This window comes from Lepidothrix coronata, unplaced genomic scaffold, assembly GCF_001604755.1.
Source record: "Lepidothrix coronata isolate B3197 unplaced genomic scaffold, Lepidothrix_coronata-1.0 Scaffold200, whole genome shotgun sequence".
NCBI classification, from domain to species: domain Eukaryota; kingdom Metazoa; phylum Chordata; class Aves; order Passeriformes; family Pipridae; genus Lepidothrix; species Lepidothrix coronata.
This window is the reverse complement of record NW_016690380.1, coordinates 18,127-32,092: the sequence shown is the minus strand read 5'-3', so window position 1 is coordinate 32,092 and position 13,966 is coordinate 18,127. Positions and strand designations below refer to the sequence as shown.

At 44.4% G+C, this 13,966-nt stretch overlaps 1 protein-coding gene across 1 annotated transcript; it reads right to left on the bottom strand.

The window, feature by feature from the left end:
- Window positions 1-11,540: 11,540 nt before the first annotated feature.
- On the bottom strand, window positions 11,541-13,654 carry FAM96B (family with sequence similarity 96 member B). The gene is made up of 5 exons (XM_017832302.1): window positions 13,446-13,654; window positions 13,291-13,370; window positions 12,741-12,866; window positions 12,232-12,277; window positions 11,541-11,755 (listed from the first exon to the last, which is right to left on the bottom strand). The coding sequence occupies exons 1-5, from the start codon at window positions 13,576-13,578 to the stop codon at window positions 11,658-11,660; spliced, it is 483 nt and encodes a 160-aa protein (XP_017687791.1). The 5' UTR covers window positions 13,579-13,654; the 3' UTR covers window positions 11,541-11,657.
- Window positions 13,655-13,966: the final 312 nt, after the last annotated feature.

Below are 13,966 nucleotides of genomic sequence, written 5' to 3'. Positions count from 1 at the left end.
ATGTGTTGGGTTTTTAATCTAAGCAAGAGAGATAGAGGTACAGCAAAATGAAAAAAATATTCTTTTTCCTTATCCTATGAGAAGTAGAATATAGTGCAAATGTGGCATCAAGTTTTTCTCACCATCAACCTTAAAATCACAGATTAGTGTGGGCTGAACAGATCTGGGCTGACTGGTTCAGTCTGTGGGCTCTCTGCAACATATATTGGACCTTTTCATGTGAGGTATGTGCTATATCCCAGTGTCTTGTAGTTAATATATAATGGGGTAAGAGCAGGCAACAGCTTGAACTGTCCAAGTCACCAGCAGTGGTGGAGCTTTCAGCCTTAGCACAAAATTCTCTGTCAGAGAACTGACAAATGTCACATCCATGCTGAACCTCTTTGGACATTGCCAAGGGAAGGCAGCACGTCCCTTCAGCCAAGGAGCTTTCTCTTGTAATTACTCTTGCATTTAATGGCAGGTAATGTTTTTGATTGAGTAGTGATAGCCATGAATTGGGACTGCAAACCACAATGTGAGAAATATGAGCTTAGGAGTCAATAGACACAGCTTAGAAAGCTCCCATAGAGAGCCAAGGGGGAAATGTGAGCAGAAACCCAGCTAAATCCATTGTTATAGCCACAAAATTAAATACAAGTTGGTTCCTTTCATGGCTACTGTGCTTCCTCTCAGCTCCAGACCAGAAATTCTAGAGGTCACTGATAGGCACCGAAAGAAAATGTAGAACTTTTTGCATTTTTGAGATAGGAAATGATAAAATAATTACACTTTAAGTCCGTTGCCTGTAACGTAAAGCAAAGGCCGGTCTTTCTGAAACACTTGCAAAAAATAAACTGGGATAAGAATAACTGGAAATGTGGTTCATCTCTCAGCTGCTCTGAATTTCTCACTACTTTGAGTAAGCTAAAAAACTTCCACTACTGGATAAGCTCATGACCAGTGGAACCAGGTGAATCATTGCTCCGAAAAAAAGGAGCTGCCCAAGTGGCAGATCCAATTTCATTTTCACTTGTGGAGTTCCTCTGCTTCTTTTTCCCAGAGTGCAACACACTCTTAGTAAACTACTAATAAATATTGGGATATCCTGAAGAAAAGCATTCTGTCTCAGGCTAACTTTAAATTTCCACTAAATATGAGTTTTTTCAGATTCAAGTTTACTTCCTGCCAGCACGGTAACTGCTCTGCCACAGGAGTCAGAGCTTGGATACCTCCTTGGAACAGACTCATTAGCACGGGCTGTGTGTGGTCAGCTGTTTGCTCCTATTGCATTTCAAGTTTGGGGTAAAATCAGAACATGACCTAAGATGTTTCCATAATTATTTTCTTTAGTCACCCCTAATTCCTCTGTTTCAGTATCAAACCTGCCATAGCCAACGTGCATGACATACATCACCCATCCATGAGCAGAATGCTAAATATCCTGTTACAATTCCTGTGGGATTTATACTCCTTAGTGGCGATTCCAGAGGCCCCTTACAAGAAATATCTGGAAGTCAGAGACCATGAAAAGGTTTCTGAACTTACAGACAGTTGGTTTAAGGAGTGGGCAGATGTAAATGACTGTCTGTCTGTCTGTCTTGCTAAGAAGTCCATGGTGGTAAGGCAGCACGTTGAGAATGTAAGATTTACTGTTGACCAGCAATAGCTCTTGGCAAGAGGAATGAATCTATTTACAACAACAAATTAAAGGAGCTGTCCTGGGTCAGACTCAGCTTACAGCCCCTTTCCAGCAGCTGTCAGAAGCAGATATATAAAGAAGAATGGACAATAAGAACCTGATAAACACAATTAAAACTCCCCAAGCACAACCACCAAGCTAAACCTTTTGTTCAGAGGCCCCTGATTTTTTTCTGCATATTTTTCTAATTGTTTTTTAACCCATGTAGATTTTTGATATTCTTCAACACCCCCATTTACTGCGGGGTAAAGCAGAGAATAAGATTTTCCTCATGGCTTCTTCATACATGTAGTGCTTTTACAGCTTTGTGCAGTGATTATCTCTCATGGCTGAGGAACCTCTATAAACATAACCCCTACTTGCCCTTCTCTGTTTGCTAATTCATCTTTTTAGAAGTTAGGGGACAAGAAGCACACAGATTAGAAACACAGATTATTCAAATCCCATGTTCCCATGGAATTCCACAGTGGACAGTGATGCTTTCTGCTTTCTTTGTTAATCCTCAGAGTTCCTAGCATCTGTTTACACTGTCAGCTGAGCACTGAGTAACATTTTCTCTTTTATTGAGGATCTAAGCATTTGAAAGGCAGGAAATTGGGCAGAAAACAGCCTAAAGCCCCTCGTACTAACCCACAGAACCATTTTTCCACATGCCTGCAGGAGAAAGGCTTCAAAAGTTGCCTGTTAGCAGCTCTGAAAATCTGGATGAGGTCACCATATTGTAGATGTTTCCATGAATGTGACAGGTGAACAAGGAAAAGTCTCCTGGGACTGAAAACCCAGAACAGGAATGGACCTGTGGTCCTGTGAGGAAGTGCCCAACAGGCTTCCAGCATCCAGAGCCACATGGATCCATCATCGAGGGAAGGACACGGGGCAGAAGCACAATTTAAAATGTTTATGGCAACATAAAGTGAAACTTTAACTGTGCTGCCCTCTTCTGTGTACTAGATAAGAAAAAAAGACTAGCAATGTTTAATCTCTCTTTTCTTAGACAGATGATTTCAGTTCTGTGTCCAAACATGCATTTGCAATGATTACAATCACTGCACCTACATCAGACTCCTGGTGGGGACCAAAATAAAACATAGCTACCCTTTGGCTTTAGGTGATAAAGTCTGTTCTTGTTTCCCTTGTGGGGAAAATTCCATTTTCCTTTCATATCAATGAATGAAAGCTTGAAGCTGGGACAAAAACTCACAGTCACACGGGAGACTTATGAATTTGAATTGGAAAAGCTTTGCACTTCTTTATAAGCCAGTGCAGAATGTATGGTTTCTTTTCCTGTGGTGAGTGATGTCATGGAATCATTCATGTGAAGCGTGTGGGAATTTGGATGTGAGAGATGTTATCATCTGTTCCAGGAAAAGCTCAGAGTTTTCCAGTTGGAATGTGCTGAGTTTGGCAAATTCCACCTTTGCATCATAGCAGTAATAGGAATCTCTGCTTCTTTTAAATGTCTAATTGCTGCTTTTCCTCTGCTTCTATACAAGATATTCTGGTGAAAACCTTCAAAATTCTTATTGTAGAGTTTTACTAGAATTGAAAGAACTCTCTTATTTTCACTTTAAACTGTCAAAGTTCTTTCTGATTTTATTCTTGAGAAAGATTGTAATAATAATTATGTTAATCATAACATGCTTCAGTATCTACCATTTTCTCTCAAAAAAATCTGAAATAGTCAGTATTTAGGCTCATGATAAAACACAGAGGGCAAGCACAACCATCGACGGAGGTAACAGAATGGTATGAAGTGTGTATCTTATATAAAGATCTTTATAGGCAGTAGTCTTGAAAAATGGCATTTTGTGAAAGCAAATGCAGATCTTAATTTGAAAGCCAACCCTAACTAGATGAATCTGAATCAAAACTCCAGTGGAAAAAGTCTCTCAGTCCTAAAGATAAAACTGTAAAATCATGATGCACATCAAGGACATCCTACACCCAAACCAGTTACAGTGAAGCAGGTAAGAAATAAGTTTATTACCCTGTTCATCTTATTCTGCCTTCAGGCACTTTTCCCACATCTAGTGAACACCAGCATCTGAAGTCTTTGGTGAGGCAATGCCATCTTGAGCTGCTCATCACCTTGGGAGAGTGCCAGGGAATTATTGCTCAGCTCTCAACCTCTGCATGTCTCATGCACGAGGAGTTTTCTGTCAGATGTTTCTTTGACAGGCACATTACAATGTGAGCCTTTGGGCTCTAGGCATTTGAAGTGAGCTTTCTTAATTTTCCAAGTCATCAAAAGCTACTTATATCCACTGAAAGACTCGGTGATCATCCCATTCTCTGGTGCTAATGAAATTCAGCAAATTGGTTGCTTTTCATGGCATTTTTCCCCGTTACAGTTTTGGAAATGAGATCAAAATCAAGCCTTGACAGTCTTTTCCCTTCTGTATACTTACTTACAGCAGTAATGAACGTGAACCAGGCAAATGTTTCCTTGGCATCAGACTCTGGCATTAAAATCATCAAGTCTGTGATTTCACTGCCTGCTCAGGCACCCAGGGCTGTGAGATGAAATGGTCTCTATACAACAATCAATGTCAAAAAGAATATGACGAATACAGTAAATTGCTTTTCTGTGAAGGCTCTTTCTTTCACACTCATCCCTTTCTTTCATAACCTTTCCCAAAGCAAAGGTCATAAATTTGCATCACTCCTCTGTTCCAGCACACCGGCTCCACCAGAATCACTCAGATGAATCTACAGCCTTCTAAGGTAACGGCAGCGTGTAGCTAGGCAACAAAAAAGAATATAGTATTTTTCAGGAAGGAGGACTTTTCTAGATGATCTCATACAGATTCAGTGCTTTTTTGCCATATAAGAAGAAAACAGCTCATTGGAGAAACGAGTCTGTCACCCTGGCACCGCCAAGTCGTGTTGATATATAGGCTTCCCTTGATTAGCTGTGACAGAAAATAACAGTGCATTGTATGCTGCTCTGAATTATTTCTCTCTATCTAGTACATATTTGTAAGGCTTTTTACAAAGACTAAAACCCACAAACGATTTTATGGCAGATTTCATTAACCGTCATCCCAATTAAAATGGAATGCTTTGATAATTACAAAGTCAGCCGAAATAAATTGTGTCTCAGTCCAGCTGAGACTGTGTCAGCTTTACAGAAAAGATTTTATGATTGGCAAAGACATTCCATTTTATGTACAGTCCATCACTATATGTAAGGACAGAGCTTTTATGGATGGTGTTTTATGCTTTTGAAGGGATTCAGATAAGTGCAAGTGGAAAAACTGATGTGATCTAGCAAGGGCAGCACAGGCATCAATGCCTTGGAGCCCAGGATGAAGGTGATGAACCTGGTAAACAGAGTATGACAGAGGTGCCAGGCCACATTCTGGGCTTTCACAGAATCCCAGAATCACAGAACGCGCTGACTTGGGAGGGACTCCCAAGGGTTGTCGAGTCCAGCTCAGCCCTGCACAGGACCATCCCCAAGAGTCACACCATGTGCCGAGAGTATCAGCGGGGCTTTTGCCGCCTGGAGCGGCTGCGGGAGCTCTGGGATGCCGGGCGCAGTGAGCTGCCCTCGCTCCTCACGGGGTTTGTGCTGCAGGGCTGCCCGAGCGGGATCGCAGCTCCATCTGCCGGGGCTGCTGTGGGCCCCGAGCCGCGCTGGCATCCCCGAGCTCGGATCCGCTCCAGCTGTGCCCCGCTTCCCGTGTGTCCCACCGCCCCGCTGTACCTCTGGCTCCCTTACAACCTGTCTGTGCGTGCGGTAACACCCCGAGCTTACAGAGCTTCCCAGCTGTTTGCCAGCCGGGACAGCCCGGGCTGGCAGGAGACCCGCGGGCACCGGGGACAGCACCCGCCCCGAGCCCTCGGGGTGTCCGTGCTTCAGAGCCACAGAACATGCTGGGTTGGACGGGACCCACGAGGGTCACCGAGTCCACATCCTGGCCCTGCACAGGACCATCCCCAAGGTCACACCGCGGGCTCTGCATTGCAGCTCCTGTGGCAGGTGTTTTTTCTGGTGCAGACCTGCCTGCAGCTAATGAGAGACATTACATCACAGCCTTGGCAGCTCCAGGCATGTATTTCCTCTCTTCGGCATCTTACTTTATTTGTGTATTCCAGAGCCTGCTCTGTGGGATGGCTTTCACTCTTCCCAGCTGGACCAAGGCATGATTCAAGACACATTGTCTCTCTCAGCTTGCCATCCTTCGTGCCAAGCAGGGATTGCCCAATTAGGCATGAAAGCCAGATAAAATACACATTTTATTTGTAGTCGGTGAAAGATTCAAGCAACTTTCATGAGGATGAACTCTGGATCACAGTAAAATGTCTGAGGAAGGTACACTGGCCTTGTAACACAGCAAAGTTCCTGCAGTTTTAAGGATTAGTGGAATATGCTGCAAGTGCTAAATTAGTAGAGTACATTACCTGATGTGTATACAATTTGCATCTAAGATATGGTGTTTATCTATTCAGCCATAAAATGCAGAAAATCATTTAATTATATGACTTGGCAACTGCATAAATACATCTCCTGTGGAGTCAAGTGCTTAGCCCACAGGTGAACTCCATACACCGAAATGACATTTGCATTTAATGTAAGGCAGATATGATTGAGATTAAAGCTGACACAATGTTTACTTTTTGTTTGATAAAATAAATGCACTCTCTTGTTTTACTAGGAATGACCCAATATTGTCCTCACCAACAAAAATAAACGTGACAAGGCTTCATCACTTCTATGTTAAAAATATAATCTGGAATATAACCTGAATTAAAACTCTAAATTTGCAGGATTAGACCCAGGATGGTAAGTGCGAAGGGGAAGAAATTGTTTAAATAATAGCTCCTGTTTCAGGCTCCTAGTCAAGTTTTTCATTAGTAAGAATCATTAATAAAGTAGAATTTGACAGGTTTTTTACATTATTGACTTGGATTTCAAAAAACCCAGAGTATAAATGCATTGTTATGAAAATAAGTCAATACCAATTTGGAGAGAAACAAAAATTTATGTGACTCATTCCTAATTGTTATTTTCTGTCTACCTAAAAAGTAATTTTTTTTTTAAGTTGGCTGCAGTGTTAGTCAAACTATTTTCTGATTTTCAGTAATAAAACTAGTTTTGTTATATTAAAACTGTTAGGGAAAAAAACTGGAATCCACTGGCATTTATTGTTTTTCTCTGCAAGCATTTCAGACTACATGGATGATTTATTTGTCACTTTGCAGGGGAAATAAAAAGTATTTCTGCATAGATACCTTCATGATCCCTAGACAGAGCATGTGCCAGCTCTCCCATTAGCAAAGGAGAGAAATCAAGCTGTCAGGCATCCTGGAGTTAAGCAAGCTCCTGACAATCTCCTGAGGTTATTTTGGTTCAAAGCCATGTGTGGCACATCTGATGGGAACCCAGATGGAAGTAATTTGGGTAGATTAGGAAAAGAAAGTGTTATGATAAACCATCATCCCAAAGTTACACCCCAATAATGGGCAGGATCAGGTCCAGCAGAGTTTGGCAGTGGTGACTGGCCAGTCGCCTGGGTCCTTCTGCTTGGCTCAGCTGGACACAGCTGCTGCCCAGACCCCTTGGCCACTGCACTGAGATGTAGCCACTGAGCATCTCCTTTTGCCAACTCAAAGCATTGGGCTTAGGTAGATATTTGTTCTCCTGATCCTCCCATCTCCTGCTGTTTATGATTTACCTGCAGTGGCACAGCAAAGGCTTTCTTGTTACCTGCAGCAGCACCAGGGCACTAACGGGGTCCACAACATCCCAGCAAGGGAAGGCAGAGGGGACCAGGCTGTGGCCATGCCTTGGCTACAGGCCCAACCTGGGAATCTCCATCTCCCCTCCAGGCTGCCAACTCGTAGGGAATGAGGGAAGCAGCGGTGTGGGAGGTATCCAGCAATGCCAGCTCATTTGTTTCCCCTGCAGGCTGAAGACAAAGCTTCCAGCAGTGTAGAAGCTTCATATTGGCACAGACTGAGACCTGAAGTTGTGTCAGGGCAGGCTCAGGTTGGATCTCAGCAAAAGGTTCTTCCCCCAGAGGCTGGCTGGGCACTGCCCAGGCTCCCCAGGGCAGTGGGCACAGCCCCAAGGCTGCCAGAGCTCCAGGAGGGTTTGGATGATCCTCTGGGGCACAGGGGGTGACTCTTGGGGATGGTCCTTGTGGGTCCCTTCCAACTCAGTCCATTCTGTGATTCTGTGACAGTGGCAGCACAGGGAGGTGTTGCACACTCCTGCCTTTTCTTTCTCTTCCTCTTCCTGTGTCTTCCCAAAGGTTCCAGGCAGCAAGTGCTCCTGATTCCCACATTATATTTGTTCCACAGGCTTGCTGGAAATTAATTTCTGCCCTGCTCTCTCCCTGCAGTCCTGCCCTGAGATCTGAGCTATGGCAGGAACTAGAGCCTGGTTTAGCTCCTGTTGCAAAGAGGAGAGCCCTGGTGTCTCAAGGGTGTGAGTGCTGCAACAAAACAAACAACTCGCAAGGGACCCTGAGCAGTTGGCAGAATGAAGCCGAGAGAGTAGGGTTCCATCCATCCAACCAACCAGGATGTTCTTATCACTGCAGTGCTGCTCCTTTGATCCACAGAGGAACATTAAGGAATGGAGATAACCTGTGGCAGGATGCAAAAGCTCTTTACGGGTAGGACATAAAACAAAAAAGGTATGAATTCATAATAGGAAATACATGAGGAGGTCACAGAGTGAGATGCCATGTCTTTGGCAACACTGAAGTATGTTGCACAAAATGAGGATTCTCTGCTATTGGTACATTTTGTAAACGTTCTTTATTTTTAGCATTTTGTGGAATGAAAAGTTTTATGTGCTCTCTATTAAATGTTGCTGGCAAATGGCTGTGAGATATAGCAGCAGACCTTCCCTGGTCTGGTTCTCTGTGCTGATACCTACCTTTCCATAGCAACACTGGAAAGATTTTGCTATAAACTTTTCTTTTGCTTAGGGAAAAAAGTTGACTCTGCCACTTCTTCAGTCTGTATTTATGCCAAACAGTGCATTTGGTGAAGGAAGGGAAAGGGGTCTTGTTCTCTGCTTGACAGGTTAAAGGAAAATGCTTTTAACAGCTATAAAAAAAGGCATTGTAAAACAGGTAGTTTATAAATGAAGGCTCCAGAGAGAGATCTTTATCAAAGCACTTTATTGACGTAGACTCATCACTCCTCAGCACGGCCAGAATACTGAACTAACTTTGTTAAGAGTGCCCAGTGTGTGGTACACACTGCTCCACCCAGGGGGCACAAACAGTGCCATTCCAGTGGGAAGTTCTTCATGGACAGTTCAGTTGTGTCTTTGGATACAAAGCTGCTGAGCTGCTTCTTGGCCACTCATGAAAGTGTGGGATTGACAGTGTTGAGAAGCTGCAGGTTGCTGCTACGAGGCAGCCAGGACAGTGTGGGAGCAGGGGGGGAATCCTGCTCTCTCCTGGGATTAGGATGGCTGGGCAGGCCCATCCCTGAGAGGGTGAGAGCTGGAGGTGCAGGAGCTGTGTTTGTCTGGGCTCCAACACACCCCAGGGCAGGTTCCTCTGCTGCCCCAGGGAGCCCCTGTGCCAGACTGGGAGCAGGGAATGCCATCCAGCCACCCCTGCAAGGCTCTGCCCAGAGCCAGGAATGTGCAGCAGATGTCTGCTTCTGGCATTTTTCCTGGATGAATGAGGCTGCTTGTATTCAACACAGCTGCTCCAAAAGGTTGTAGTTTCTCATGGAATGTGTCCTATTACAAAGCATTCCAGACACTAAATTTAGGGGTGGCTTTTTGCAAAAATAAAAGTCTGAACAGGAATATTTGTAACAAGTTAATGTTTTCTTCTCCCACTTTATCTCCATACAACAGGAGCCAGATAATGATCATTAAAATCAGGATGGAAGATTTTTTGGAACTCAGCAGGTGCAGAGCTGAGGGAGTCTGGACAGGAGGACCTGAGATCCTCAGCAAAGTAACTGTGGTTTGTTGTTCCATCATAAATATAACATCCACATCACTTCAACAAACATGCCAGCTCTAAAGTAATCCAGTTCTACACTCCTAAATAACAGAAGCCAGACTTTTTCTTTGATATCCCACAACAGATTTCCCTTATTGAAAAGTCATCCCCAACTATGTACTGTAAATATAAACCATCAAACACTAACTGTTGCTTCTCTGAAAAGTTAAATGGTATAAAGTGCACCCCCAGGGTTGTAAGATGTGTTTGATGAGGCAAGTGCCAACATCCCAATAAATTATTTAACACTGGTATTATATAGAAAGCCAAGCAGAGATCTTCAACAAAGCCTAATTTACTGATTCCTTCCCTATTTGGTGTGCAGGTTGAAGCAATCTGTTGGCAGTTTAGTCATCCTTCTGTTTTTCCCCGGCACATATTTGCATTCCTTTCTACCCCAAAATCTGGGCAAGCAAAATTCATCTTCTATTGAAAAAGCCACCAGAAAAACAGAAAACAAAACCAAAGCAACCAAGTGTGCTGCCCATGAGCTGCCTGCCTGCATTACCATGGCTGAAGTTTCATGTGTGGTGCAAATGTTGGCAATGCCAGAACTGATCAGTCCAGTGATTCAACACGAGTGGCAGAGAGGAAAGCTGGGTCATTCTGCCCCGTGCCCAATATTGATATTACATAAATATTGTCCTTATTTACAGTTTCATTCACACATCCCAGCAAGTGCTGGCCATTCAAAGGATGCTAAGCCAAGCAAGGCAAGGCTGCTGCAGAGCTGCCTGTCTGTAGGAGCCCTGTGCAAACAGGGAGGCTCATTTCTGAAACAGGAACGTTTGGCTTGGTTTCTCTCCTATTTTGCTACGTGACTTTAGATGTCACACTTGGATCACCCCAAGTTTCCTTAGCTGCTCAAACAGGCTAGGCTGGACTGCTAGGCTGTGCTTTACACAATGCTCATAAACCTCACCCTTTTTAAAACAGCATCTGAGACCCTCCAAGAGAAAACAGTACTGCAGTGTAAAGCATTACCATCAAACAGCTGAGCACAATCTACTTTTTAGGAAGTCTGTTACTTATTCTCCAGATAACTGATGATGATGAAGGTAACACTGTACGTGTGCAGGCACCAAAATACCTGACAGGATTTAACAGGTTGTTATTTTTCCATGTTGTTCACGACTTTTTAGAAGTTCAAATTAATTCTTAATGAATTTTTCTATTGTCAATGTTTGCCAAAGACAACAGTTTAGTGAATGCCACATTTCCCAAACCAGAAGTGTAGGCCTGGTTTTAGTATTAAATCTCAATACATTTAAAGCAAAACTTGTCATTTAGCTGTCAAACACAGCAGAGGGTTGCTGGGCTCTTCATACTGAAAACTATGAATAACTCCTATATTGTGGCAGGTGCATAAAAGAATCCCTACCTCAAAGATACTGAATTTTCTACCACAAGTAAGTAGTAATTAAAAATAAACCATGTTTTATAAAGAGCACTCCATATTTGGTTAATCCAAGGTAATATAATTTTAAAACTAGGCAAATGACTTAGAAGTGTTTACACGTTCTGCTAAAATGTGCTACAACTTTGCACACACTAACTTGTACAATTTTTGATGTCTGAACCTAAAATTATATTAGCAGTCCAAAACGGTCATGTGAATGTAAAGATTTTAAATGCAAATTATCTTGGTGTACTTGTGAAGTCCAGTGTACAAGATCCACTTCTAAAATGCAGTTTATAACTAATTCTGGGTAGTGAGAAACCAGTTAAAAACAAGTGGAAACAAATATTTTAAAAGAAAAATCCTACCTATGCAATGTCTCATACAATTAAAAAGCCAATTTTCATTATAATTTTGTAGCTGCCTGTAGCTAATTCCCACATTGTACTTTTTGTAAGAGTAAAGAAACATTTCCTCAAGAAAATCCAAGTGATTTTATTTTGCTCATAGCTATATGTATAGTGTAACACCACCACGTAAATACAAAACTAGTTTAACAGAGCAGAATACCAGTGATTTCCTCATCAGGCAATTATGACCGAGCAGACAAACACTGATTCACCACTTCCAGGAGGTGAGAGTTCTCCAAAGCAGCTGCCACACGTTCTTTATCAGCAAGCTGTTTATTAACTGCACAGAGACAAAAAAAGGAGACAAGAAACCGGTGAGGACATTGGTGTACAGTGTCTTTTTTAAAGCATTTTACGTCGAGACAGATAATGACAGTTGCCATGGTAGCCCAGGCAGTTCTGCAGATGCCAAGCACACCCCAGAGCTGCAGCTGAAAGGCAGAGCTCCTGTGTCATCAGTTAAACCAGTGAGCTGCCCGTGATTCAGCAGCAGGGAGCTGCTGTGTGGGTGTGACACAGGAAATCCCCCCCAGCTCTCCCCATTTCTCGAGTCCTGCATTTCCCAGGAAAATCAATGACTGCTGAGAGCACAGGTTGCCTGAGGAGATGCTTAAAGGATGGTGCAGAACAATCTCTGACATTACGTGTTCCTGTTCTGGAACATCTGACGCACACAAAGTCCCAGGTACCAAACAGATGCTCAGTGGGAATCTCTCAAGATCAAAATACACATAAAGAAAATCACCAAAGCCTTACCTGCGTGCTCAGAGGCATGTGTTCCTGGTGTTATATGAACATCCAGCTTAACAGGCACCACAAAAGAAAAAGGGGATGAGTTAACAAAACATTGGCAGTTCAAGCTATTAAAAAAAAAAGACAGTAACAAAAAGAGGGGAAAATGGACATTCTTGCCAATAGCAGTTATTATATATAACAGGATAAAATAGAAATCTAAAATCACATCATATTCTGCATTCCATCTGCTAAAGCCTGGTTTAGACAAGGGTGGGGCACCAAACTCTCCTTCTCCTGGGCCATAGAGCACTGCAGGTAATTTCCCTCCAAAACCCCAAGACATGACTGTCACAGAACCATAACTCTGCACTGATATTCCAGCCCACTGCCCCCTCTGTTCCTGGTGTCTCCCTCACTCACAAAATGAAAAACGCTCTAGTTATTTTCACTACAAAACTGGGGGGGTTGCCCTTTTTTTTTCCCAAACACAGTCCCCCTGTTTTGCTTTGCAGAGTGATGTGGTCACTCACCTTGAACCTCTCAGGCAGAGACCGAAGCAGTTTGACCTTTATGGAGAGGCCAATCAGGGTGGCCATGCTGCAGTGTGGGATGGTGGGGGTGAACTCCACCGACACCGTGCTCTCAGCATCGTTCACCTGGGCAAAAACCAACACCAGCTGGGGACAAAACCTGCTGCTTTTACCCCAAACCAGCCCGAGGCCTTTCATGTGGTGCTGCACTGTCACTCATACCTCATGTCGTTCACTGACATTTTAAAATACCATTTAATAATGTAATATTATAAATACATATAAATATACAAATATATTAATTATAATAACTATACGTTATCTATAATAAATTAATTATAAAAATATATATCGTTATAATATATCGTTACATAAAATAAATACTATTCAATTAATTAAAACACTATTAATAATTTTAAGTACTATGCAGTAGACCGTTATGATAAACATATTTTAACGTTAGAAGAAGTAATTAGTTGGTCAGCCGGCTGAGGCAGCTTTGCCCCCCAGCACAGCCCAGCACAACGAGCACATCTCGGCGGGATCTCACTTTCACTCGCACTTGCTCGACGACGTTGAGCTCTTCCAGGGTGAGGGGGTGCTCGGGGTCATTGATGGAGCGGATGAGATGTGCGGGTTAAGGAAAGCACCGCGGCCCTGCCCCGGCCCGGCCCGGCCCTCCCTGCCCTGCCCTGCCCAGGATATCGAAGATCTCGCGGTCATCGATGGCGTCGGGCAGCTCATCGTCCTCCTCGCGGGCGGTGACGGGCCGCTCCCCGGAGCGCCGGTAGATGAGCGGGTTCGCGTTCTCCAGCGGCGCCGGGCCGGGGCCCACCATGGCGGCGGCGGGGCCGGAACCGCCCGGACCGCGTTCGGCGGCGCACCGGGAACGGGCGGGGCCTCCCGGCGGGGAGCGTCCTGAGGGCGGGAGCGGGGCCGGCCCGGGTACCCGGGCACCTCCCTCCGGAGGGCGGGAGCGGGGTTGCCCTGGTTGTCCCGGAGCCTCCAGAGGCCGGGAGCGGAGCTGTCTCGGTTCCCCTGGAGCCTCCTGAGGGCGGGGAGCGGGGCTGTCCCGGTTATCCCGGGTGGTGGAGCCTCCTGAGGGCGGGGAGCGGGGCTGTCCCGGTTATCCCGGGTGGTGGAGCCTCCTGAGGGCGGGGAGCGGTCCTGGTCCCGCTTCCCTGTGCTGGCGGTGCCTCACCGGGCAGGCAGCGGGGCTGTCCCGG